General features: G+C 36.1%; 3 protein-coding genes across 5 annotated transcripts; 1 reads left to right on the forward strand and 2 right to left on the reverse strand.

Moving 5' to 3' along the window:
• The first annotated feature begins 2188 nt into the window (after positions 1 to 2188).
• On the forward strand, positions 2189 to 3154 carry LOC113750386. The gene has a single exon (XM_027294365.1). The coding sequence runs from the start codon at positions 2189 to 2191 to the stop codon at positions 3152 to 3154; it is 966 nt and encodes a 321-aa protein (XP_027150166.1).
• Positions 3155 to 4543: 1389 nt separating this feature from the next.
• On the reverse strand, positions 4544 to 18483 carry LOC113748741 (DNA mismatch repair protein MLH1). Of its 3 annotated transcripts, XR_003464454.1 has the most exons (17): positions 18142 to 18483; positions 16947 to 17119; positions 16725 to 16797; positions 15992 to 16126; positions 15680 to 15890; positions 15009 to 15157; positions 13292 to 13390; positions 11688 to 11766; positions 11438 to 11570; positions 10880 to 10974; positions 10682 to 10790; positions 9489 to 9654; positions 7130 to 7291; positions 5881 to 6055; positions 5327 to 5487; positions 4892 to 5102; positions 4544 to 4778 (listed from the first exon to the last, which is right to left on the reverse strand). XR_003464454.1 is itself a non-coding variant. In XM_027292289.1 (16 exons), exons 1-16 carry the CDS (start codon positions 18415 to 18417, stop codon positions 5058 to 5060), a joined length of 2235 nt encoding a protein of 744 aa, XP_027148090.1. In that variant the 5' UTR covers positions 18418 to 18483; the 3' UTR covers positions 4544 to 5057. The 3 variants fall into 3 exon arrangements, 2 of the variants coding, with proteins under 2 accessions (XP_027148090.1, XP_027148089.1); XM_027292289.1 differs by having other exon boundaries at positions 4544 to 5102; positions 5333 to 5487; XM_027292288.1 differs by having other exon boundaries at positions 4544 to 5102.
• Positions 18484 to 19622: 1139 nt separating this feature from the next.
• LOC113749702 (nuclear cap-binding protein subunit 2) lies at positions 19623 to 25504 on the reverse strand. Its single transcript, XM_027293527.1, has 9 exons — positions 25320 to 25504; positions 25135 to 25197; positions 24684 to 24907; positions 23442 to 23580; positions 23306 to 23339; positions 21635 to 21760; positions 20966 to 21019; positions 20770 to 20876; positions 19623 to 20046 (listed from the first exon to the last, which is right to left on the reverse strand). The coding sequence occupies exons 2-9, from the start codon at positions 25150 to 25152 to the stop codon at positions 19972 to 19974; spliced, it is 777 nt and encodes a 258-aa protein (XP_027149328.1). The 5' UTR covers positions 25153 to 25197; positions 25320 to 25504; the 3' UTR covers positions 19623 to 19971.
• Positions 25505 to 25719: the final 215 nt, after the last annotated feature.

Raw genomic sequence — 25719 nt, forward strand, 5'->3', positions numbered from 1 at the left:
ATTAAGGAATGCAGACTAGCACTCAAGGTGTGGAACAAGGGACTTCAGTCAAATAGTAAAGCCAACATTCAGGCTATCAAAGACCTAATTGAGAAGGCACAGGAAAGCAATGCACAGAACAAACAATCTCTGATTATGGACCTCAAAAAGAAATTGAGTGCTGAGTATGCTAAGGAAGAAGCATTTTGGGCCCAAAAATCTAGATGCAAATGGCTAAAAGAGGGGGACAAAAACACAGCTTACTTTCATATGAGAGTTGCCAGTAGAAGAAGGAGAAATAGGATATCCAGATTGGAGAAGGAACAAGGTGGCTAGTGTGAAACAGATGAGCAGATAGGTGAAGAAGTGGCAAGATACTACTAGGAATTGTTAAAAAGCTCATGGCCCACAAATTTCGATGAGATCCTTCAGGGTATTCCTAGAACAATTACAGAACAGATGAACCTTCAGATCACTAGACCTGTAACAGAGAAGGAAATTAAGCTGGCTTTATTTTCCATGCATCCCAATAAAGCCCCTGGACCAAATGGTATGTCACCCTTATTTTTTTCAAAGATTCTGGGGTATCATTAAAAAGAACCTAGTGAAGACTATCAAGAGTTACTTTCAGCTGGGCCATATGTGCAAAGCTCTGAATGAAACTTTAGTCACACTAATTCCTAAGATTGATACGCCATTGAATCTTTCTCAATATAGGCCAATCAGCTTATGCAATGTTGTTTATAAAATTATTTCCAAAGTTCTTGTAAATAGAATGAAGCCTTTTTTGAATGATTGCATAAGTAATGGTCAAGCTGCTTTTGTATCAGGGAGACAAATTTTGGATAATGTTATGATAGCACATGAATACATTCATTGGCTTAATCATAGGAGGGCGAGAAAGAGGGATATAAGGCTCTTAAACTAGACAGGTCAAAAGCCTATGATAGAGTAGAATGGAAGTTTTTGCTTTGTGTCCTTAGTAAAATGGGGTTCTGCCCCTTGTGGATCAATTGGATCAAAGGGTGCATATCTTCCTGTTTCTACTCTTTTAATATCAATGGGAACAAAACAGGCTATGTGTGTCCTTCTAGAGGCATTAGGCAGGGGGATCCACTGTCCCCATATTTGTTTCTTTTTTGTGCTCAAGACCTTGCAAATCTTTTGACATCTACTTGCAGGAACAATCTGTTAACAGGAATTAAAATCTCCAGGAATGGCCCTGCCATCTCCCACTTGTTTTTCGCAGATGATTCGTTAATTTTTTGTAAAGCTAACTCTAAGAAGGCAAGTGAGATCACCAGAATTCTTCAAATCTATGAACTAGCTTCAGGGCAAAAGATCAACATTGAGAAATCAGCAGTTCTTTTCAGCAGAAACACCTCACAAGCAAATAAGCAAGATGTCCTCCAAACTCTTGGCAACATCCAGCATGTTTCTCAAGCAAAGTATCTGGGTCTCCCTATGGTTATAAGAAGATCTAAAAACAGCACATTCAGGTTCCTGAAAGACAAGATGACTAGCAAGCTGCAAGGATGGAAGGGAAATATGCTAAGTAATGCGGGCAAGGAGGTTCTTCTCAAATCCGTGGCATTAGCTCTACCATCGTATACCATGTCAGTTTTCAAGCTTTCAGATGGACTATGCAAAGCATTAAGTAGCATGATAGCGAAGTTTTGGTGGGAAAATGACCAAGGCGAGAAGAAAATGCACTGGAAAAAATGGTGGGACCTGACAGAAATCAAAGGTAAAGGAAGACTTGGATTTCGTGATATAAAGTGCTTCAATGAAGCCTTACTTGCCAAGCAAGCATGGAGACTACTAACAAAACTTGAGTTGCTGGTTAGTAAGGTAATGAAATGGAAATATTTTTCGAACTCCTCTATCTTGCAAGCCAAAGCAAAGTCAGGTTCCTCGTTGATATGGCAGAGCATTCAAAGTGCAATCCCTTTGCTAGAAGATGGAATTAGGAGACAGATAGGGAATGGTAGATCAACTGCAATTTGGAAGGATAGATGGATTCCCAATGGTATGAATGGACTAATAAGATCAGCTAGACCTCAAAATTGCAACAGATAAAGTCTGTGAGTTGATCAGTAACAAGAGATGGAACATCAATCTTATTCAGTCCATTTTCTCAAGAGAAGCGGCGGAACAAATACTAATGATCTCTCTCAGTATCTAGGAAAAGCAGGACAGGTTCGTTTGGATGCATAACAGTAGTGGAGATTACACCACCAAGTCAGGATATGCTCAAGCCAGATTGAAATTAAGCAAAAAGGCCAATAAGATGCAAGCAAATGAGAGATCCAGCGCAAGGAATGATGATCCTACACTATGGCATCAAGTTTGGGATCTAAACATAAAACATAAACTAAAGCACTTCCTATGGAAATGTCTTCATAACATCCTGCCTACAAATGAAGAAGTGCATAGAAGAACTTGTAAAGGGGATAAGTGGTGCAAATGCTGTGGTGAAGAGGTAGAAACATTAGAGCATCTTTTTTTCAACTGTAAAGCTAGAGAAGAGGCTTGGAAGACATTCCCTATCAAATGGGACGGTATTCAAGAAAGCTCGTGGAATTTCTGGAAGTGGTGGGAAGCGTTGCAAAGTGCTAGATGCAGAGTTAACGGCATCAGTCACATAGAAGCCACGACAAACTTCTTGTGGCAATTGTGGAAAGCAAGGAATGTCTGCAATTTCAACAAGGAAAGCACAAAAGGTAACCTGATCTCAAGTAGAGCTCTAGAAGAATGGCTAGAGTACAAACAGATGTGGGACTTGGAGAAAAGGGAAAGCAAAAAGGATGATCCAGAAGTACCAACGATGACCATCACAGAAGAACTTCAGGATCAACATGTCATTCTAATGTTCACGGATGCAACAATGGACAAAAAGAGAAGTAGAGGGGGATTGGGCATCGCGACAAAGGACCATAATGGAAAACTTGTCAAAACATGGGCAATCCCTACTGGAATGATGAAGGATGCTGCCATACTAGAAGCAGAAGCAATCAGATCAGCCATGCTCAAAGCTCTGGAAGAAGGGTGGACATCTCTACTCATACATTCAGATTGTAAGTGTCTAGTGGATAGATTTAATCACAGATGTATTGGGTTATCTCTGTTAGATGTGTTGGTAGATGATATCGTACATCTTAGTCGATCCTTTTGACGATGTTCCTTCATATTTATTGGAAGGGAATATAATCGCACTAGTCATGGTTTGACAAAATTTGCCATCAACCTAATTGATGAAACAAGGTGGGAGCTAGACTTCCCTGTGTGGCTTAGGATTGAAGCCCACAAATATGTCCTGGCCGTGTGCCAGTAGTTTGTATATGCTAGGAATATTGTAACCTTTCTCACATATATATTAAATGATGACATTTTGACAAAAAAAAAATCAATTGATACCACCCTTTGCACACATCATTAATTTTAAATATTTACTTATAATGCTCAATAAGTCTAACTATCAATTTTTTCCCATCTATGCTCTATGTCGCAAAATTACATTCCATTTAATAATTGAATAATAAGAATATAAAAATTTGAACTAAGTACTATAAAAGTTAACATAAAATTTTAATCCAAAAATTTTGAACCTCTAACATTTTCTCGTGTGTAAATTTAAATTTTCATTTTTAAAAGGTAGGAAAAGAGGCTAAAACTTGTCATAAATTGATAATGCTGAAAAATGAACAAATTAACAAACTAAAAGAAAATAAAATGATAAAATAAAACCAACAAATAGTAATAATAATAAAACAAAAGTAGTTAATATCATGACAAAATGAAAAATCTAAAAAAAAAATTACGAAGGTTATGTATCTGCGTAAAAAATGCATCAAATGTTTGTTAAGGTTGAAAAATAAAACATTCCATTATATACAAAGCTTGAACAATATTAATGCATGAAAGTCTCCAACAATGAGTTCAATAATCAAGCGCAGGCCTTAAATTCTTCTAAATCGGTGCGAGAAGAGAAGAGACTTGAAAAAGACAATTTTAAATGGATTAACTGGATTTAGTAAGTTACTCAATAATATCCAATAAATGGATATTATTGAGTAATCCATTTATACTGTTTGGGAAAAAAAAAATTATATCCATATACAAAAACTTAAGATATTCATATCCATCTATTCATGAGTAGATATAAGTAAACTTAGTTAAATAAATTTGTTTGCCACCTCTACTTATACCATTTGAAATCTTTTGAAACATTCATATTCACAAAAAACAAAAGAATTTCAGAGCTGTGCTCAATTGTCTTGGGAATGGAATTTATATTTTTGATGCTTTTGAAATGAAATTTTAAAACCATTTAGAAAGATTACAAAGTTGGAATAAACAGGATTCTTTAAGCTCAATGAATTATAGGACATCAAGAATCGAATCCATTCGGTGCTTTGAATAATAAAACACTAATCGCACCATTTTTCTCAAGTTTTAACAGCAAAAAAACTGACTCCTAAGTCCCATCCAATTTGTCAAAAGTCGACACTAGCAGTCTACCAGATGCAACCAACCATTGACCGCAAGTATGACAATAAGTTTATGAATTGTCATTAGCATATAGGACAAGTCAAATGTCCGTCCTAAGTTCTGTATTAACCTTTACTCCATCAAATTTCACTTGCAACAGTTTCCGCCCCTCATATTTCGGTTTCAAATTTTGCCTTTGACCCCGGACCATGGTAGGGAACCAGGAAAAGGAAAGGGGTGGGCAGCTGTGGAAAGAATGTCCATTTTGTGAGAGACGAGGTCATCAAAATTTCGCACTTATATACCATCTGAGATGTCGAGATCATCAAAAGATTAAGCTAAGACTGAATATAAAGACAAAAACTATATACAAGGTTTCAAAAGAGAAACGCGGGCTAACAAAACAAGTCAACAATTCTACCTGTACAAGCAATGCAATGATACCGACCCCAGGCAGGGCACAAGAAGCCTGATCCCAAACTTGCACCGGTACCAAAGGTTCCTATTTGAACCCCCCAACGAAATCCCAAACTTCAGTAACAAAACTCCCATGTATGTCACTACCGCACAGAAGACTCAGCTGTTTGTCAACACCTTTCGAAGATCTTGTAAAGTTTCTCAAGTGAAGCAACCTAAAGAAAATAGGAAGCAAACAACACCATCGGTAAACAAAGATGAGATGCATGCATTTGTCTCTGTGCATGTACATGTATGTGTGAGAGAGAGAGATAGAAAGGGAGTATGAGCTTCTGTATGTGAAAGTTAAGTACAAACAAGTGCAGAAGAGCATCAAAAAGAATGTTGTTTCAAACATAAAAAGCCTTTGAAGCGAACGAGATAGAATCAAATTTAGTACCCGTACAAAAGTTCCATTTGAAGCCATTGAAGTCAGCGGCTTAAAAAACAGTCTCATGGATGGAAATAAAATGTGTTGTATTGACCATTCACGATGAGCCCAAGCATTCTCAGCATCTGCAAGTAGCTCATCATCATATTCTGATTCCACGGCAGCATCATCTGCACAACAATACCATTTTCTTTTGAGATACATAAGTGGCCTCTTTAAATTTATGCAGGGTGATTTTGTTGATAGACCTTTAAACATGATTAAAAAGATGGGAAGTGCAAAGCAGGAAGGAAGAATGGAGTGTGTGAGAAACGAACTTTGTCCCAAATTTATTAAAAAAAAAAGAAGAAAGAAGCACACTTCCACGGGGCTATATGTTATATTTTTGTTGTCTTAACAGCTTATTATTATAAATCTCATATCTTCATCTTCTATATCATTTGGTTGAAGGGGCAAAACGGGGGAGGGGTCATGTTTGGTTCTTTATGAACTAGTACAAATCATCAGTTTTTTTCCAAACTGCCAGGACTCCATACAAAATAAATCTGCTAAACTGATCATACCTGCATCTTTCGAGGATCCTCTTCCTGCTTGATGACAGTTTGAAGAAACTCTTCTTTTGTAAAACTGCAGTCCTTCACCCGATGGATTAGGCAACAAAGGAGGATGCATGGCATAGAAGTTCCCAAGAGCAGCAGCAATTGTTTGGAAACATATTTTCTCATCATCCCAGTCAACCTACAATATTAACCAAAGTGAAGTTCAACTTTAGTTAATTGAAGAAAATGTGGACTGGCAGATAATACGTGGCTTGTAAAGAAAGAAAACAAAGAAAAGAAAAGAGCAATTAGCTGATCTCATAAAATGCTAAATTTTATCCTTAAATAGAACCTTAATTTGACATCATTTCATCATAACTTAGTCAAATAATTGTTATAGATAGATACTGATATCATATGGCCAAAGCACATCAACAAAGGACCAATAACAGTTCATCAATTACCTGTCTCTTTAGCTTGCGGAAAAGGGAGTAAGGTGAATTTAATTGTTGGAATATAAGATACCTAATTGGTTGGGCAAGGAAAGGGGCATTGCAGTGTACTTATCTTTCCGTTGACTGGTGCTGTTTCGCTGCAAGGCAGACTGGCTAAATGTTTTTATATTGTAGGTTGTCTTATGTATGGCTTATGTTATGATATGGTGCAGAAGGACTTTCGATTGCTATATTGCAGTCTCCTTTCATGTGTCATTCACCTGATGCATGAAAGATTTTTAACTGATTGACCTACAAAAATATCCATTAGTTTGCAGAACCCCGTTACAACATTCTTCAGACTTGATTGATCGCATTATTGCCACATTAATTACACACGGTCTTCTGACAAAAGCCTAAAAATTTGAAAAATTAAAAACCAAAATTGTCATAACACAGGTCAGGTGCCAATACATATCACGATTACTGTACTTTACGTAATCCTTCAAAATCCAAATATTTCCTGATAATAAATATCTGTGCTTTACATAATGAGTAAAACCTTAGCCACATGCGCACAGTAGCCAAAAAATTGCACTTTTAAGGTAGAAGTTCTGCAACATATAGTCCTCCAACCTAAAAGATAGCTTTGGTAGATTAGAAGAACATTTGGTGTTTTATGCGACTGAGATCGATTCTTTTTCTGTTGCAGTGATTCATCCCCCCACCACCCCCCCCCCCTTCTCCCAAAAAAAAAAAAAGCACCCAACAGACAAATGCGGACACACACATACACATGGATGCAAAGATAGAGGAGAGATCAATGACTTAGAACTTACGTCATTTCCCAAACAAAGCACAAATTCAGGGACACGGTCCATGTCAGGCGTGTACTGATCTAGTATGACAGGAAGCCTAGACAAGTTACCATTTGTGTCAATATGAATGCCGAAATACTCCTGTAGCATTTCAGCTTTTTGCTTGAGCAACTGGATATTCATCTGAAATATTCAAACAAAAAAGCCAACGTAGTTCAATAACTGCTTTCCATCAAAGAAAATCAAAGCACCAGAGAAGTCAAAATACATATTGAATAGACATATCCATTTGCAGATCGGAAAAGATAAAGAAGCACATGGGATCTGCTCAGGCACTAGAGAAGAACCAAAATATATGTTGTATATATATCCATTTGTCAATCACAAAAGAAGTACAAGAACATGGTATCTGCTTCAGCAGTCAGGAACCAAAGTGTGCAATGTGATGATTGTCTCAACTTAATGTTAAGTGACTGCCTGGGCAGCACTTCTGTTTTCTCATCCATGCTAGTATAAGTGTATAACACCCCGTCCCCCCCCCCGGGGGCCGCCGCCGAAAACAAAAAAAAACCCAAAAAAATTGTTTTCAGTTTGTCTCAAGATACACTATCCAGGCCTTGAAGCAATGGTAAGTTCAAGCACTGCCAAAAATTATAGATAGATGTCCACAGATAAGAAAAAAAATAAGAAAATGTATTCTCTGTAGTGTAATAAATAAAGTGAATAGATGGATAAAGAAATAGTCAATTCCATCATTCCTATAATGACTTTGTAAATGGAGAGATCTTCACTATACATCAGAGATCTTCATTTAATGGATGTCATTGGTAACTTCTATACTTGACTCTCCTTGGATTTACCAAGATGTCCACAAACAAATTTAAAATACATGTTTCCTGAGTCAGCATTTTGTTTCTCTTAGTCTTCATAACATCCTTTTTCTCGTTAGGTTTTGGATAAGTAAATTATTTTTTCTGAAAGATTGCCTCTGTATAACATTTTCTAACATGAATATCTGCGAAAAAGACCAGATGCAAGAAACCAAAAAATACTAAGCAACTTCATGAGCATGAATCAGTCAGGATTTAAATTCCACAATATAAACTAAGTGTGCCATGTGTAGAAATTATACATTCTATACCTTCCAAAACCTATTATCTCTATCACAACAGAATCTACCATGTTGCTTATACAGATCTAGATTTGTCAAAAATACCTAAAAAATTCCAATCCATCAACTAGGAAAGGATCAGAGTTCAGAACTTTGGGAACAGGCTCGAAAAGAAAGACACAAGAATTACTTTTTGACCCAGATCTAGAGTTTATAATTTGCCAGAACCCTTCAAGAGTGGAAACAATCAACGGCTGGCTCTTTACCTTTTAAATGACACTAGAGCAGACTAATCTACTCTCTCATATCACGACTTTTTCTTTCAATATAAAAAATGGCATAGTATTAGCCACAATTTCCTAATGAAACCATGCCAAGGTTTTATGACAGTTTGAAGCAACTCTATTCCCCACAAAATTTAGCATACTCGGATTCCCTCAATTGGATCATGTGTCATCACTCTCAACTGAAACAATGCTAATGTTCCTCAACAGCAGTCAAAGCCCCAGCCTCATGGATCAAATCAAGTGTATCCATCATCATTACAGGGAAGAGACAAAGCCAGAGTGTCAAGCAATCCACAAAGGAATCAATGAGCATATATAAGCAAATCAGAAAAGGAGTTCCAAATAAATCACAAGAAAAATTAGAAAAGTGAGTATTCTGCACAAAAAGACACTTGATTACTTTTTGTGTATAATCTGCTGATAAACCACTCAACAAGATTGTTTTGCAAAACTAGGTACACAGAACAATTTTGTTTTTATGCCAAGTGCCTGTAAGATGGAAGCATCACCTTTTCCATTTCTAAAATTTTCAGTCTTGCCATTTGATAATGAAAAATAAAAAGGACATAGTTCTAACCAATATTACTTCACAGTTCACAGTGACAAATTTTCATTACTTCTATTCTAAAGATTACAAGATTTGCAGCAAAGACATCAATCTAGTCTCCAATACTACTGTGCAAAGTGTCAGCGACAGAGGAATCACTGAAGAATCATTTTCAAAATTTGAAACAGCAACATATGCAACAAACTATAGGCTAAATGGCCCTAAGCTACATGAATATATTATTTAGCAGTATAAGCATCATTAGCAACAATGAGGAGAAAAAAAACTATTTAATCTGATTAGCAGTATCAGTAACATTAGCAGTGAAATAGATGAGCAGAAATCGGAGGACAAATTTGTGCTGCACAATAAACTAAACTAATTAGAAACGGGATGCTTTAGTCATCAATTTAATTTGAATTAGGATAAACTTACTTCAGCAATCTTTTCTTTCAGATCATAGTTCTCTTCCCCTTCTGCATCTAAGTCCTCCTCTTTCAGAGCCAGCATTAAGAGATCAGCTAGAGGAGCCGGATCACTCAACTGTATTGCATTAAAATGGGCGAATCGTCGCAAGACTTGCTGATACATGAGTTCTTTGCTGTCAAAGGGTTGAAACCAAAAGAATGGTTCAAGAGAACTGATTGATGGTGTAAAACTAGACTGGGAATGACACAAACAAGATGAGGAATTGATGTCAAGTTTTATTTCCTGTAAATAAATTGTTTATTCAAAAAATATATAAGTTACAGAGAAGTATTTCAAAAAGAACACCAAAAAGAAGCAAAAGTGTGAAAATAATCTGCTAGAAAAATTATGAAAGACAACACATATTCAGGCAAAAGTCACTTAGTAGTTCAAACATTTCTGACTTTGCAATTATCCATCTGTAATCATGAGTCATTTATTGTCATATAAGCATAACAATTAGAGTCAATTTGCCATCTCCATCTAAATCTTAACAACTTACCGAATAACTTGAGATTTGGATAAGTAATGGCACTAAACTATCTTGCACATTAGACTTTTGAGCAAAATCTACAAATAAATAGTGTGTGACTCTCAAACAAATAAAAAAGATATTTAAAATTTTTAACTCTGAACTGCTTTTGGCATGAAATCTACACGGAAGAAAATTGTTAGTTAGACGAAGTGTTTAACCTAATTTATTGATCAAGGTCTTAGGATTTGGATGTAGAAAATTTAAGTTGAAATTTTGCACTTTAAATAAAGTAGAAAAAGTTAATGCTCAAATGGCAAATTGTATATTAAAAACTATGGATATAGGTCGTAAAATAAAATCTCCTTTCTTGACCTAAGAGAAACAAAGGTTACGTGCAAGCATATCCTGTACTAGAAAAGGATTGTAACAGGAGGTCATGTTCTTGCCTGTTCCTTTGTTTGGTTTTCTTCGCTTGCTGAAAAGGTTAAACCACACTATTTGCAACTTTATGTTCCTCAAGTAGTAAACAAACACATAGGGACTTTGCCAACCCTTAAATCTTAAGGGTGGTGATTTCCCCATTTTCTTTAAATAGATGCACACAAACACACAGAGACAGACAGACAGACAGAGAGAATATCGTACACCAAAACATACAGGAAAACAAGAAAAAATAAAATTTTACCTCAAGTTAACAACATTTGCAAGATAAAGGTGAGTATTGTGCTGAATCAGTGCAAAAACCTCATCTGCCATCCCGATATATGTGCAGTTCCTGATAGTGTCCAGGAGACCTGCCAAATATTGTCGTCATTGGAAAGAACATGCCATTAGCCATATAAAGGAACATCCAAGAACTAGCAACAAGGAGGAAACCTAATACCTGAGTGATAATTACTGTCAATAATGTTGACAAGCTCCTGAACACTTGTAAGATCAGCAGTTTCCCTAGGATTCCTCCTTTGTCTAATGGCAGACCTGCAATAACAACGGTCATATAAAGACAACGAAAAGAAGAAACAATGAAAAGAAACTTTTGTATTCTACTGTTCCATTTTCATGAATTTCTAAAAGATCAACATTGACACACATTTAAGAGGTGAAGAAAAAAAAGGTATGAAAATGTCCAGAAAAACACACAACATATATGAAAAAAGAGATAATGGCTCTGGTGCAAGGAGAATAACCCCTACTAAAGCTAATTCCAAATCATTCTTAGAAAAGCAGCCTTAGGGAAAGTAGTAGAACGGCTTATCGTAAAGCCAACCAGGTCTCAAGCTAGGTTGAAACTTCAAAGACAAAAGAAGAAGAAAAAAATGAAAACTAAAAAAAAATTAATAAATTAGTATTGCATGGAACTTTTTAAAGAACATCACCTAGCCAGCTCCTTAGCTTCAGTTTTGGCACGGTTAGTGGGTGGCCATGGAAGAGAATGTTCTACCTTATAGAGGCCAAGGAACTTTTATCTGCCTGACTTGAAGGTGTTGCTTGCAAGTAAGCATGCAGCCTGCCAGCAGGATCTAGCGAATCTATGCGCACCATTTTATGTACTGGAACTTTTTCTGATTTTGGTGCTATGAGCAAAAAAAGACCAAAAAAGGATACTTCAAAAGCAGAATCAGAAATAGAAGAGGTGAAAAAAGTAGATCCAATAACATTCACTTTCCAGCAGGAACAAATACAAAACATACTCTGTGAACTAGGAGGAGTGGGATTCTTGGGGGAGTCTTTCTGTGTAGCCAGAAAACTAGATGTAGATGCATCCACTGTCTGCCTCATGTGTGAAATGAAGAAGAAAAGGCCAATGAGTGAACAAGCTCACATGCTGAGAAGCATTGCAGGTAGGGAAAATATAAGCATTCCCAGAGAATAAATACATCAGAAAAGTTAAAATGCACGCCAACTTGTTACTCTACTCCATGCCATGCATTCTATGTAGCATGCTTCTTTGAGTTGATGTGTCCCGAAATGTTCACTCTCTTTGATAGAGCAAAATTGTACTGCTAGACTTCCTAATCTACCCTTCTAATTTCACTGTTAACATCCAGATATCCATTCTTTCACAATCTCCTGACGGAAACTAGTAATCGAACATGAAGATATATAAAATTGACCAGATTTCAGCAAAAAGCATATATTACTAGTAGTATTACATAACCAAGTTGTGATATAATTGTTCCAATTCCTAATGACATTGGTAAATCTTAAATTTATTCAGATCCAAAGGAATACTTTCTAACGTTAAAACTATCCTGGACCAAACTACCCTCAAAAAATCAAACCATGGGAGTCAAATAATTCGAAAGAAGTGAAACAGCAGAACTCTGAGGGCCCAGATTTAGCTACATGTCATAAAATTGACAAAAGTACTTGAAGTTTTTATACGTGCTTCCTGAGATGCATTTCCAGTGCAACAAACATCCATTCCCTCCCATGACTAAATACGAATTTAAACATGACAAAGGGTTTGGAAACTGAAATGTTAAATTTGTTTGCTGTTGTTGTTGTTTTTTCTTTTCTTTTCTTTTTTAATAATGTTTTATGCTACACTACTGTACTGCTGATGCACTTAGAATAGAAGCTCTTGAACCTTTCCAATTCTCCCATTAATAGATCCCTGGTTCAAATAGACAGTTCATAATCAGTCCTTTACACATTTCCAATCTGATAAAGAAAAAAGTGACAATAACCAAGTTAATAAAAAAGTTTTGAGGCGAAGTAGACTGAGAATAGTTCATTCTTATTTTGAGAGCTTAGCAAAGATTGGCAAGCCCAAGTTGCATCATAAAACAAGCAGAACTAATAAGGTCAGCATTATCAGTTGTTTCTTCCCTGGTTGTATCTGTTTAGGAATCAACTGATTTAAGCAATCATCTGGAAATATATCCACGAGTAACTGAATAATTCCAGTGCAAGGTTTATTATGTTTGAAGCTTGGCTCCGCATGAAAATATGATTAGTTAATACAAGAGCAAAATCTATAGCTGGTTATGGGCTACTTTCAACTATCAAGTAAGACAAATCCACCACATAATCAAGCAAAACTTGCATGATATATAAAGGGCTGAAAAATAGAACGAAACCAAAAAATTATTGGCAAATTTAAAATCCTTTATATGATATTTGTGCGCAACTTTTATTTGTCAACTATTATTTATCCAGAGACAAATAGTCAGATAACTTATCATTGAAAAGTTCCCCACCATGCACAAGACACTTATTAAGCCTAAGCGAGAAACTAGATGACAATGCATTTCCTTTCTGTTTTTGGAGTTCTTATAGTAACTGGAATTACCTGTTCTTGGAATGTCCTGCACTCATTAGAGTTCCTCAGTCTTGATTCAACTGCAGACTGTATCTTTTCAATGATTATTTCTTGATGTAACAGACTTACCTGCATTGAAAATGAATTGCCTTATAATGTGAAAAAAAAAAAAAAAGATTTGATGGAGAGAGATCTGAAAGGATGAATTCCAATAGTAACAGACAATAAGAACAAGAAGAAAGAAAGCTTCATGGCAATACAGCAAAGAAAGCCAACCATAGAGAATGTGCATAATCTTATATATAACAAGCAAAAGGTTGCTTCTCCATACTCTGCTCATAAACTTCCAAGTTAAGCTAGTGCAAGCTAACAAAAATGTTAATTTTCACCTGATTTTTTTTTTTGTTTTTAAAACATGATGGATTATCAATTGAATTATTTCAGAAGTTGCTCCCTCAAAAAAATTAGCATTTTACAGACAAATGCCAATGTCCGCACAACATAACACCTAGACCTACTCGGAATACAAGTGGACAACAGAATTCAAGGAAATGAACAAATAACAAGTGGCAACAAAATGAAACCTTCGTTAACAAATTTGCTCTTTCAGAAGAAACTACATCAGGAACGTCATAAAGTTGTGCAGCCACTATAAGAATCAAAAGAGGATTTCTGTAAATTGATCTTTTTCTCTTAAAAAGTAATAGGTGGACTGCTTTTGTGCCTTCTTCATTACAAATGAAAAGAGGACATATTGCTGACCATGAATGTAACCAACAAGAAATGAGAAAATAGCCGAGAAAGCAGAATGAAACTCATTCTAGAAGGCGACTAAGAAACTTACTGATAAAAGACATTTTTTAGATGTTTTCCAGATCATAAAATTGTTATTGATGGATGCCATAATAAAAAGATTGCATAATAGCTGCATTTACAGTACAGGAAAATTTAGGCCATCATAGTAAATCTCATATACTTGTCCCCAGGATCTTGTACTCTCTAGCTCGTTCTCTAATTGTTTGAAAAAAATCTAAACTTACTACTTTCCTTTTCTTTCAAGTAACAGAGCTAAAAATGGTAGAACATGCTCAAAAGCATCCAAAGAGTGGTGGAAACAACTTGCAGCACGACCAGACAACAGCCATGCACCAACCCTTTCGATGATCCAGAAGGGTTCGAGACTGACACGATATGGTTTCAAAGTGTTCAAAATTATGTGAGTTTGAGCATGCTAACCCAATTCAAATGATGTTAACTTCTTTTGACATGGACATTTTCTGATATTTAGTAAAATGATAAGTTGGAAAATCACTGTACACATCCTTCTCATGCTCACTAATATAGCTCTTTATTGACAACTATTGTCACTAAATCTGCAAAGTTAACTTAGCCAACACTTAAAACTGTATGTTGTGCAAGCCATCTTGTCATTCTTCAGAGGCAGCATTCTGAACTCCAGATAATCATTCATGAAGTAGAAAATAAAGAGAAAGAGAAGTTCTTCAGCAACAAGTTATAGCTTGTTAGCCAAAGGAATTTCCTACCATGCATATGAAATGCTAAATCAGTAATCACACAATCTAGAAGGCTATATACTCCAGACCCCCAGATTTTTCATATAATAATTAAATTTAGATCATCAGAGAAAACAACTTCTATCTTGCAGCAAAAGCAATCAAGAAGAATCTGCAAGGAACCAAGTTAGTATTATGTCTTACCAATGAAGTTTAAGTGAATAAATATGTACCTCTCTCTTTGTCGGGTGTACATTCACATCAACATGCTCAGAAGGCAATATGATTGACATGTATATAAAAGGTTTTGATGCTTTAGGCAATGTAGCAGAATAAACAATTTCAACTGCCCTCTTTAGAGCACCACACTCCACCAGTCTATCTGGGAAGAAAGCAAACAAAGAAATAACTGAGGCTGTCAGAGCCCAAGATTGTAATGCTTTCCAATGGTTTTTCAATGACTTCTAAAGAGAAACAAAGGCAGAAATGTTTCTGGATGAATCAAAGTATTAAGAAAGTTATCCTACCAAGACAGGAAAATAAAAACATGGGATACAGGTATGTTGTGGTTAACAGGTTGAAGTTTGAAATGTTACGACAAATCCTGTGAATTTGTTGATAAGAAAGTGTAAAACAACTAATACACGCCACCTGTAATAATTGAAGACATATTTGGACAGGTATGATGAGTAGAGATTGTCAGAGAAAGGTTTGGTAATCATGAAGGAAATTTTTTAATGTGTTAATTGCTGTTTTTAATCGATTCACCCTATATTCCAATACTGTCAATCACATAATCAGGATCAGATAGCACAAGTATGATGTTTAATGGATCAGGTGCCCATTTACGTTAAGTCAGATACGGATATTCTTTTCCCACAGGCAATAACAAAGGAATACATACTATTGATGAAAAGCACCATTGTTATCTTCTTTCCAATGTAGTTCGAATTTGAGATGAAACCTTCCATTTTGAAAACTGAACTAGACGACTCATCATCAAAAGCTTCTATTTTTATCAGATTCCTAGCAACAGAAACTCCATAAACAGATCTGATCGCATCAAGCCTAGAAGATGTTGCCACAGAGTGAACATCTGCTCTAGCAGCTCCATGCTGCATCAAGGATGTAATAGTGCAAGGTAAATACATCTTATTATCTTCAGAAAAAGGAAAAAAAGACAGTAAGAAAAACTACAAACTGCCAAAAGACTAACCTTTCTGCAAGAAAAGCTCACATTGATGTGATGAATAGCAAACCGACTCAGCAAATCCACAATTTTTGGATAGTCATCAGCTGAATTTTGAAGTGTTTTCCGACGAGCAATCATGTTATAAAATAAATTCTCAACCTGAGAGAGATACGCGGAACATTGGACAAAATAGTCTCATATTGCATGGATTATACTTAAAGTGCAACACACAATTTTCAATCATCTAGCTTTCTTCTCTCACAAAATTTTTCGTTGTGAAAATCAAGAAAGAGAGAAGCCATTAAGCAATACTTCATATTAAGTTATATATTATACTAAGTTCCAAAGTTGTCAATGTTTCCTTTTGCATCAATATGGTTCCTAGTATATTCAAGTAACTGAACAAGTCAAAAGAATAGGATATAAGTGATTAGTTTCGTATTCAAATTCTTCATAGGAAGTATCAAATTTTTCCTGCCAAAGAAATACAGTTCCTCACACAATGAAACAATAGGAGAAACAACTCAAAATAACATCTGAAAAGTTCCTCATCTATAAGAACAAGTGGTAGATATTGGCTCCAAAATGATTATATCAGGATAATTTGCATGTGCTTGCCTCCTTTAACTCTAGCTACTTGACTATAACATTACATTTTCGTATTTGTTCTTTCACTTAGCTCAAGCAAACTAATTACAATGCCAAATTAAAAGTAGTGTGCTTGGGCAGTAAAGCATCTTAAAACTATGAAACCTACCATTATTTGAGTCCCCTTCACAGCTGCACATGGTTTTGGTTCTTGCTCCATGACACCATCTCTGTAAGTCGCCCTGAGAAGGAGAAAGAAAGGGAAAAAGAGGATGGAATAGGTTACCATCCTCAAGTCAATGAGTTTAAGTAGAAGGAATAAATTAAACAGCTGCAATTGAAAAAATATGAATGGACATGCTGCATGTCATATATTACTTGCTATTATTACCTGTAGCCATGCAACTGACCCTTCATAATGGTAGTGACCGTCACGTGACCCACATAAGTCATGCTAGCTAAGGCCTCACCTCTAAACCCCATTGACTGTATGGTCTGTAAATCTTCAAAATGGCTCAACTTGGAAGTTGTATGCCTTTCACATAATATTGGCAAATCCTCATACTAAACATGCAAAAAAACACAAAGCGAATGTCAACAAAATTATAGAGGTACATGATTGTGTGTCTGATAATGCAACAGAAGATTTAAGATGAAGATAGTAGAGCCAATGTTTCAACAGTGGTCAGGTTTGAAAATTTACCGGGATTATTTGAAATAGTAGAAACAAAATTGCAGTTAACTAGTACTTTTAATGGACTGCATTCCCTCAGAATGCAATATTAGTCTTTCCTAGTATTGGGAGAATGCCACATTTCCTACTCTTTCTTCTTTTTTTTTCTTTCCAAAAGATCGTCTGGTAGTTACAGTATTTATGGCATTTAATATTTGTATTCATATAACTTGCCTTTTTATGAATGAGCATCATTCATGCACTGGCCAAAAGCCACACCAAAATCCTGCATTTTCATCTTTTTCTACAAAAGTTGACTAGAACTCTTCATGGACAGAAACAACCATGTGTTGTTTGTTTAGCTGTAGCTAACAAATCAACATAAAAAAAATTTGGGTAGACATAAGATCATCAGATCAACCAAAAGAATCCACCCTATAAAATTTTCTTCTTTTTGTTTATTGCAACCCCATTGAAGATGCACAAAATTGTAGACAGAAAGTATTACACACAAAATCATTTCTTTTGAAACAATTCACCATTCACCAAGACTTGTACGATACACTCTTTAACATTGTATCAACGGCACCTTATACAAATTTGTGTCAGACGGACCTTCAAAACTTGGCCCAAACCCAATGCAACCAGTCCTTTTCCATTTCATTGACTTCTTCTTCTGATAATTGATCAAAGTTGGCCATTTTTACCCTCACAAACTTTTCACGAACATCCATACCACACCTTTCCCTTCATAATTTCTGTTCTTTGGTGTTCTAAGCAGCAATCGTTAAAACACTTACTACAATTATAGCCAAGTTAATCAAATGAAAGAAACTTCCTACGTCTGAATAGAAAGCATCTTTAAATACAATTACAGCTATTAGGGCTTAATAATGAAGGAGCTGGAATTTACTCGGATGCCGTGTCCGTCATCGGAAACTTGAATGAGTTTGAGTCCACCGTCCTTGACGACGACGGAGATAGATGTGGAGTCAGCATCCAAGCTATTCTCGACGAGCTCTTTCACGGCGGACACCGGCCTCTGAACAACCTCTCCGGCGGCGATTCTGTTAACTACCGACTCCTCCAGTAGCTTAATTTTCGGCGGCTCTTTATAAATTGGAGCAACCTCTTCTTCTTCAACTTCCATTTCTAGAGGTTGTTCGGTTTCAGCGCTTCCCGCTTCCATGGCCTCCTCCGAGGACTGAAGAATTCGTCAATAGCTTCCCCCGTGAATTTTTTTTTTTTTGGGGACTATCCTTAGTTTGGAGTTTGGTAAAGTTGGCGCCAAAGGCTTTGGAGCCAAAGGCTTTGGAGCTGTTATATCGGCCTTGCGGCTTTTATACAGTGCGTGGACGGGGCCGGGGTTGTTTGCAAGGCCCGACTACATAATTCGTAGCATTTCTATTCAGTTCATAGACAATTACTGTTTCGTTAATATTGGATTAATTTTATATACATTGTGAGCTTGCAATTGTGAGTTACCCTTCTGCTGTCGCCTGGATAGCAGGATTCGGGTCAATTGTGAGTTACCCTTCTGCTGTCGCTTGGACACGGCTTCATTTATCGCGAGAAGATTCAGTCATAATTAAGATGGTGATATACCGAATTCTCTCTTCTTTCTTATTAAACTGAACCTCCTCCCCAATACAGGCTTTACAGTCATTTCTGTTTGCATTACCATTAAATATATGACACATGTATAAAATTTGAATTTGAAATTTAAAATTAAAATTTGCTGATATGTCATCCATCCAATCGTAATAATGTATACACTGACAGTGTATATAAAATTTACTCGTATAAAAATAAAAATTTACTCGTATAAAAATATTGTCGACGAAGTGAGAGTTAATAGATTACTCATGTTGACAAAGTGACGGTTATAAAATTACTCAATGTCACTTTTATGCTGCGGTTATTAGTTACTGAAATTTGTGACCTACAAGTAGACATGTATTATGCAAATCTAGTTTAAATAATAATTTGTGTTTGATTTAGGAATGCAATCATATCAAGCAGATTATGCATTCCAAAGGTTTCAAGGAGGAATTGCACAATAATAGGATTTACGAGAGATAGGTAATACAGTCCATTAAGGATTTTCAAGACTCATTTGTCAAATATTAACAAAATTTCTCGTTACAGCTACTTTGCAAGACACTTTGGACTCAATAAACATAAACACTGGGGATGATCGATTTATTTCAGTGTTTGAAATCCAGAAGGCGACTCTTTAAAGTCAGGAGTCAAGGCTCTACATCCCTTCTCCGTTGGGAGTTTTGGCCCTTTTGAGTGCTGTAGGAGTTTAGAAAAGTTGGCAGTCGCTTTCCTTAGTATGGTTGCACTGATCTGGAACATTGCTGTTAACTTTCAGTTGGAAGCAACTATCAATAGCAGATCCAATTTAAACTGGACGTGGCCGTTCCTGTTTGAGCTATAAATAGTTGTTTTTTTTCCAGTACGAAATCACAAGGCAATCAAAAAAGCAAAGGAAGAGGGTAGGAATACAAGGGCTCTCTCTTTTTCCTTCTTTCATCGTTCTCTATCTGCAGGTAGGAATGAACGCACGCTAAAGAGTGTACAGTTGGAGCTACACGCTAGCAATTTCTTCCAGGTTACCCCTCACAAGATAAGATAACAAGAGAAATGTCCTATTTAGCTATTCATCTACTTCAGAATTGTATGATTGCAGTACAAAGTTTTAAGAGCAACCAGATTTTACATTTCTGACTTGAACTAATTAATGCCGTCGCTTTCGATCTTCATCCTCATCATCATCGGAATCACCACTCTCACGAAACCGGGGATTCTTTTCCTGCAGCAGTAGATGAACATCAGATGTTTCATAGAAAGGATACTTACAGGAGCAAATGTTCAACTGAAGACGAAGTTACAACGACGATATCTGCTCCACCCATAAGACCCCACTGATATCACACATCAAAAGCAATTAAAGCTCCAGTAGACTTGGCCTCTCTACTTCCAGAGGATCTATGATGCTGAAAGTTATTTATCTAAACACTGATCTAATGCCGCTAAAGTGATCACGGTATAGCGTAACTTACTGATTTGGTTCTAATCTTCCTAAATCTTACCAATCCAAGAATAAAACTTACAAGTGTGAAAGCACGGAAGAGAAAACAAAGCCTAAAACAAAAGCCAACTGATAATGTGGGGCGCAGTGCCTAATGTTTAAGCACTAAAAGCATAAGAAAACGTAGAAGTCTGCTTTAACCACTGAGATTCGAGAGGAAAAACCACACTACTTGTTGAAAAATGTCCTATAACCAGAACAATAAGGATCAAGGTTATGAAGTTCAACACCATTTGGTTAGATCTTCTGCAGGATACGCTAGTAACTTAGATAATTAAAACTGCTGGTTGTTTTGATACAAAGGATGACCTCCTCTTATCATAATATTTGAGCACACATTCCACACGTATTTGTAGAATGTCTTCATTCTTAAAGAAACAAAGTGATTAAAAATCTAAAATTGAAAATAACAATAGGAAAAATAAAAAGAAAAGAAAAGTTTACCGGTCTAGAGTCATGATCAGAACCTCTCCTAGATTCATGGTCAAAATTTCTCTTTGAAAACTCTGGTCCACGACGGTCATCTTCACGATATCGCTTGCGATGGTAATCTTCTCCAGAAAAAAACAAAGACAAAAATCATTACGAATATAGCTATCGATCTTAGCAGGAAGCAAAAACTATTGTCCAAGAATGCTACCTCGACCATGTCGATGAGAACCCCCATAACCCTGGTGTCCACCATGCCTACCATCTACAGGAGTTAAAAGGTTAGCAACAATACAATTACAGGAAACGGACAGGGAAATCAACAAAATTCTCATTGGTCAAGCTATTAGGAATCAAGTGCATTCATACTTCATATATTAGAAGATAAAGGGCTTTCTTTCTGATATCAGATCAACGAAAGTTTTGTATTAGCACTAATTTCATAGTTAAATCCAGCCTCCCATTTTGCTTAGAAAAGATGAATGCTTATGACTAAACAATAAAATAAATTCAGAAGCAATTTCACTAGATACCAAAGAAGAACAAGGGAACGTCATAATTAAATGTCTTAAATGAAATTCAAAATGCCATAGATAATAGGCACTACTTATTACGAAATCTTTATACACTAAAGAACTCATTTAGAATTAATAGCTCTTCAACTGAATTATATCATCTTCAAAGAAAAACCTTTCAAGTATACTTGCTTGCTTTTTAGTTCAGATTTGAGATGATTACTGAATGGATGAATTCCACAATCAAGAGAACTCTTGTAGATTGAACATGTCATATGAATCAGTTCTGTATAACAAACCAACATAGATCAGGTATCTACCAGCTGAAAGAGAAAAGCAAAGCATGTAAATTACTCCTAACTTACATTGAGGTGGCATGACAGGTGGAAAAGAGCTTAGCGATCCTGCGCCTATCGATCCTGCATTGTAGTCCACCAGCTGTCTTTGTGCCTCCAACTCTCTCTGAACCAATTTTCCATAACCGCCTCTAGGTACTGCTAGTTAAGGGTATTTGGATATGCAAAAAATAGGCTTGTCAAATGAGAGGGTTTACCTAATCAAAGTACACTGAGCTGCAATACTATATATAAAACACCACAATTATTATGATTCAGCTAAATCCACATAAGGCTACAGACTTCATAGACATCAATAAATGCATTATGACTGCATTACCAGTTAATGGGAAGTTAACGGAGACAAAAGGAGAAGCCTCAGCGATGGAATGAATAGAATAAATGACTAATAATTAAAAGGCCAGCGTTGCTTTAGAATAAGCAAAGACATTATTTGCGTGGTAGGCAATTTTAAATCACAACATCTAACAAAAATCACCAAATCAACGAGCCAGAATATGCATATATTTTAAATCTGAAGGTAAAAGCACAATGAATGTTTCCCATCAAGACATTCTAATCAAAAACGGCACAAAACAAGTGTCTCTCCATAAGGTATATGATACGAATTTTATAAGCACACAAAAGGAGCCAGAGATAAACCACGTCACAGCTACATTGCTTCACATTTATGATACTGAAGTGCTAGTCAAACTTATCAAGGCAAGTTTTGCAATTGTTTGTCCACTGAAAACATTAGAATCTCACCTAAGATAGAAGGGCAGAAAAAAACAACATATGTACATGATCTCCAGCCAGAAAAAGGCCAGGCTATTGAACTTATCAACCATTTGTCCACCTCGAAAGTGACCCTTCAATACCAAGAGACTGGAAACAAAAGTAAATATGTAGAGATCAAAGAGGACCACAAACTCGGGGGATGATTGCAAAAACATTATCATCCTTGACATAGACAGATAAAACCTTCAATGAAATTAGCAAAATCGGCAATGCTGGCCCACTCACAATAAGAAATACCAAACGATAACCCTTATATGAATATTTCGGCCATATCTTAGAACTTGAAGCCTGTTCAACTTTTCCTCTATACATGTCTGAATAACTTTCCTTCAGTCTAATAAGTTGCAGTATCTCAAAGGAAAAAAAGGGGAAAAGTACTTAAAAATACCTTCTTACCTCAATAGACAGTTTTTATTACTAATAAACATGCTAATTTAGATTCTTCATAATTTTTCCAAGGATATGATCAATTGATTCTTTGCAACTCTACAGAGTGCCTTCACACTATGACATGACACCAGGGGAAATTAAAAACTTGTTATTATTAGGTTCAAGAGAAGAGACTCCAGATTTGGTGTCCTAGACTTTAACCAGAAAGCACCAATCCAGGGATCATGAGACTATCCTGGCAATGAGTCATAACTTGTACAATTTTGAACTCTTTCCTTCTCTTCTTCCTTTTTCTGTATTAGCTTTCTTTTTTGATGGAGAGGTAATACTTGATCTATTCCAGACAAATCTGTAGCTTTCCAAGACATGATTGACAGGTAAACTGGATTACAGCAGAAAAGAAAAATTCAAGGTAAAAGCACACAACGTACCTTCAGCATGCCAGGCTTACAATAGTTAAACCTATTGGGACAAAAAATAAATAAGGATAAAGGAAAATTGAAAGGATATCTGGATCATAATCAGTACGATATTCATCCCGTACCTGAGAAAGAGAATAATAATGACATTAACGCAGATTCAAGGAATCTCATCAAATAAAAGAGTTTAAAGAAGCACATAGGAGAAGAGGCGGGCAGCATATTACTTGCCCACCACTTCGGCCACGGCCCCACTGCCTTCCTTCTTGAAAACCCCAATCAAAATCTACACGAATAGGTCGATCATCAAGAATTGTCCCACTTATGTATTTAACAGAGTCTTCAGCATCTTCTCTGGAGTAGAACCTGGAGAGTGCAAGTTTTGGGTATTTAGAATATGACCACATTAATCTTTTCTTTTTCCTTGCACCGGGGGAACATTATTGCTGACCAAAGATAATCAAAACTACAATGTTCACATCTTAAAAAGAGATAAAGTTTTCAAAAATCCAAATAAACTGTATTTCAATGGAGGCACAGACACCAAACCAATGTGAATGAACTACAAGTTCAAAATTAGCATTACCAATTCCAAACATCACCATCAATGAACATAACCTTATGGACAGAATCAAAGAACTGACTGTTGTGTGGGTAAATTTAGTATTGTACTTGCTTTGCCGAATGCATAGTCTACCAGGCTTCAACCATCAACTATCAAATCAATAATTCCAAGTGTCATAAACAGAGACACATTTATAGCAATGAATAATCCAAAAGCACCAATTTGACTACTCATCTATAATTAAGCACTTGTCCTCTTGCTTCTCATGAATCATACTTTGTTTCATTTATTTTCGTTTATTTAGAAACAGTAAGCAATTGAAGTGAAAACAGCATTAACCATTGTATCTCCAGAATTATGGTAAGACCATAAATTCTCGACAAAACACATTGCCGGAAAAAGGTGAAAATAATTAACGGAGAAGAAAACAATGTATAGCCCTTTTGATGACTTGGAAGTCTGACCTCAACCAATAGTCCCCAAATTAGAAGCATTCCTTCCTCTATCGCACATTAATTAGGCCACCTAGAAGCAATACCCCTCATTTTCTTGGCTTCTCTATCCCTAACATCCTTTTCTATAAAGCCAAGGAAAAGAGAAAATAATTTTGCCGCAGAAAGGAAAAACAACATTGCTTGAATTTTAATAAATAGAAGACAATAATTTCAAAAGCTCAATTAGGGAAAAAAATGGAATCTGGTAACCATAATGTAAACTCAAGCAAGATAAAGCTCAACACAAGGCATCCAAAAAATTATGAATCTCAGGGGTATACAATTATAAGCATCAAAATGCCACCTTTATTTCAACAAGAAGCAGGAAATTACAAGCATAAATCAACCAAACAAGAAAATTACAACAAAACCATGCATAAGGAAATGCAATGCAAAATATTGGACCGTACATGACAAAGCAGAAACCACATGGAGTTTTAGAATTCTTATCCAAACCCATGACTATCCTCTTAATTTCTCCTGCACGTGAGAACAACTCATAAACCTGCTCCTCAGTCGTGTAAAACGACATGTTCCCAATATAAACCGTGGTCGACTTCAGCAATGCTTGCTCGAATTCTTCCTGTGACCCCGTAAACCTCCGGTCTCTGTACTGCGAAAGCTTGCTAAGATCCTAAACAACAATCAAACCCCCAAAAACAGAAACCAGCTTTAACAACAAACCTCAACCACAACTATCCATTGTAGTACTAAAAATAATTCAAACCACAAGCAGAAAAAACATACTAAAGAGAACCTAAAACTGCACAAAATCAATTTAATTCGCATAACTAATTACAGCTGATAATGCTTGGATAAAAACCCTTTAATTACGATAACTAATTAGAGATTGATTTTTACCTTGAAGAGAGAAGCCATGTTCCGGGCCGTCGATGAAGGAATCAACGAGAATCAACCTCGACGCTGGAATATTATCATGAAATTAACATTTTTCCACTCAGAAATTACAAAATTTCAACGCTTTTCTCGTCGAAATCGAAAGGAAAAGATTGAAAAATGAAAAGTAAAGCAGAGATCAAACGTACTTGGGAGTTAGTCGGTTTGGAGCCCTGAGGTCAAACGAAAGAAAAGGGTTTTGCAGTAGTTCTTCTGACTGACGTCGCTTCGCTTGGGAGTTGAGGATTTGGACAGAAAACAAAGGGAAAGAAGAGAAAGTAGTTTTCTTTGTTTGTTAGCAGAAAGTAGTTTTTAGCAGAAAGAAAAGAAAGGAAATGGGCGGATTCAAGAGAATGAAATGGGGTTAATCACATTTAATCCCCTCAAGTATACCCCATTTCTCAATTTACCATCTAGCCTTTAATTTTGCTCACTTAACCCTATAGGACAAAATTGTCCTTGCATAATTTTGAATTTTTATTCACCTTGTTTTCTTTTCTTTTATTTCTTTTTCTCTTTCTTCTTTATTTAATTCTTCCTCTTTTCCAC

This window comes from Coffea eugenioides, chromosome 10 (assembly GCF_003713205.1).
Source record: "Coffea eugenioides isolate CCC68of chromosome 10, Ceug_1.0, whole genome shotgun sequence".
Classification (NCBI taxonomy): domain Eukaryota; kingdom Viridiplantae; phylum Streptophyta; class Magnoliopsida; order Gentianales; family Rubiaceae; genus Coffea; species Coffea eugenioides.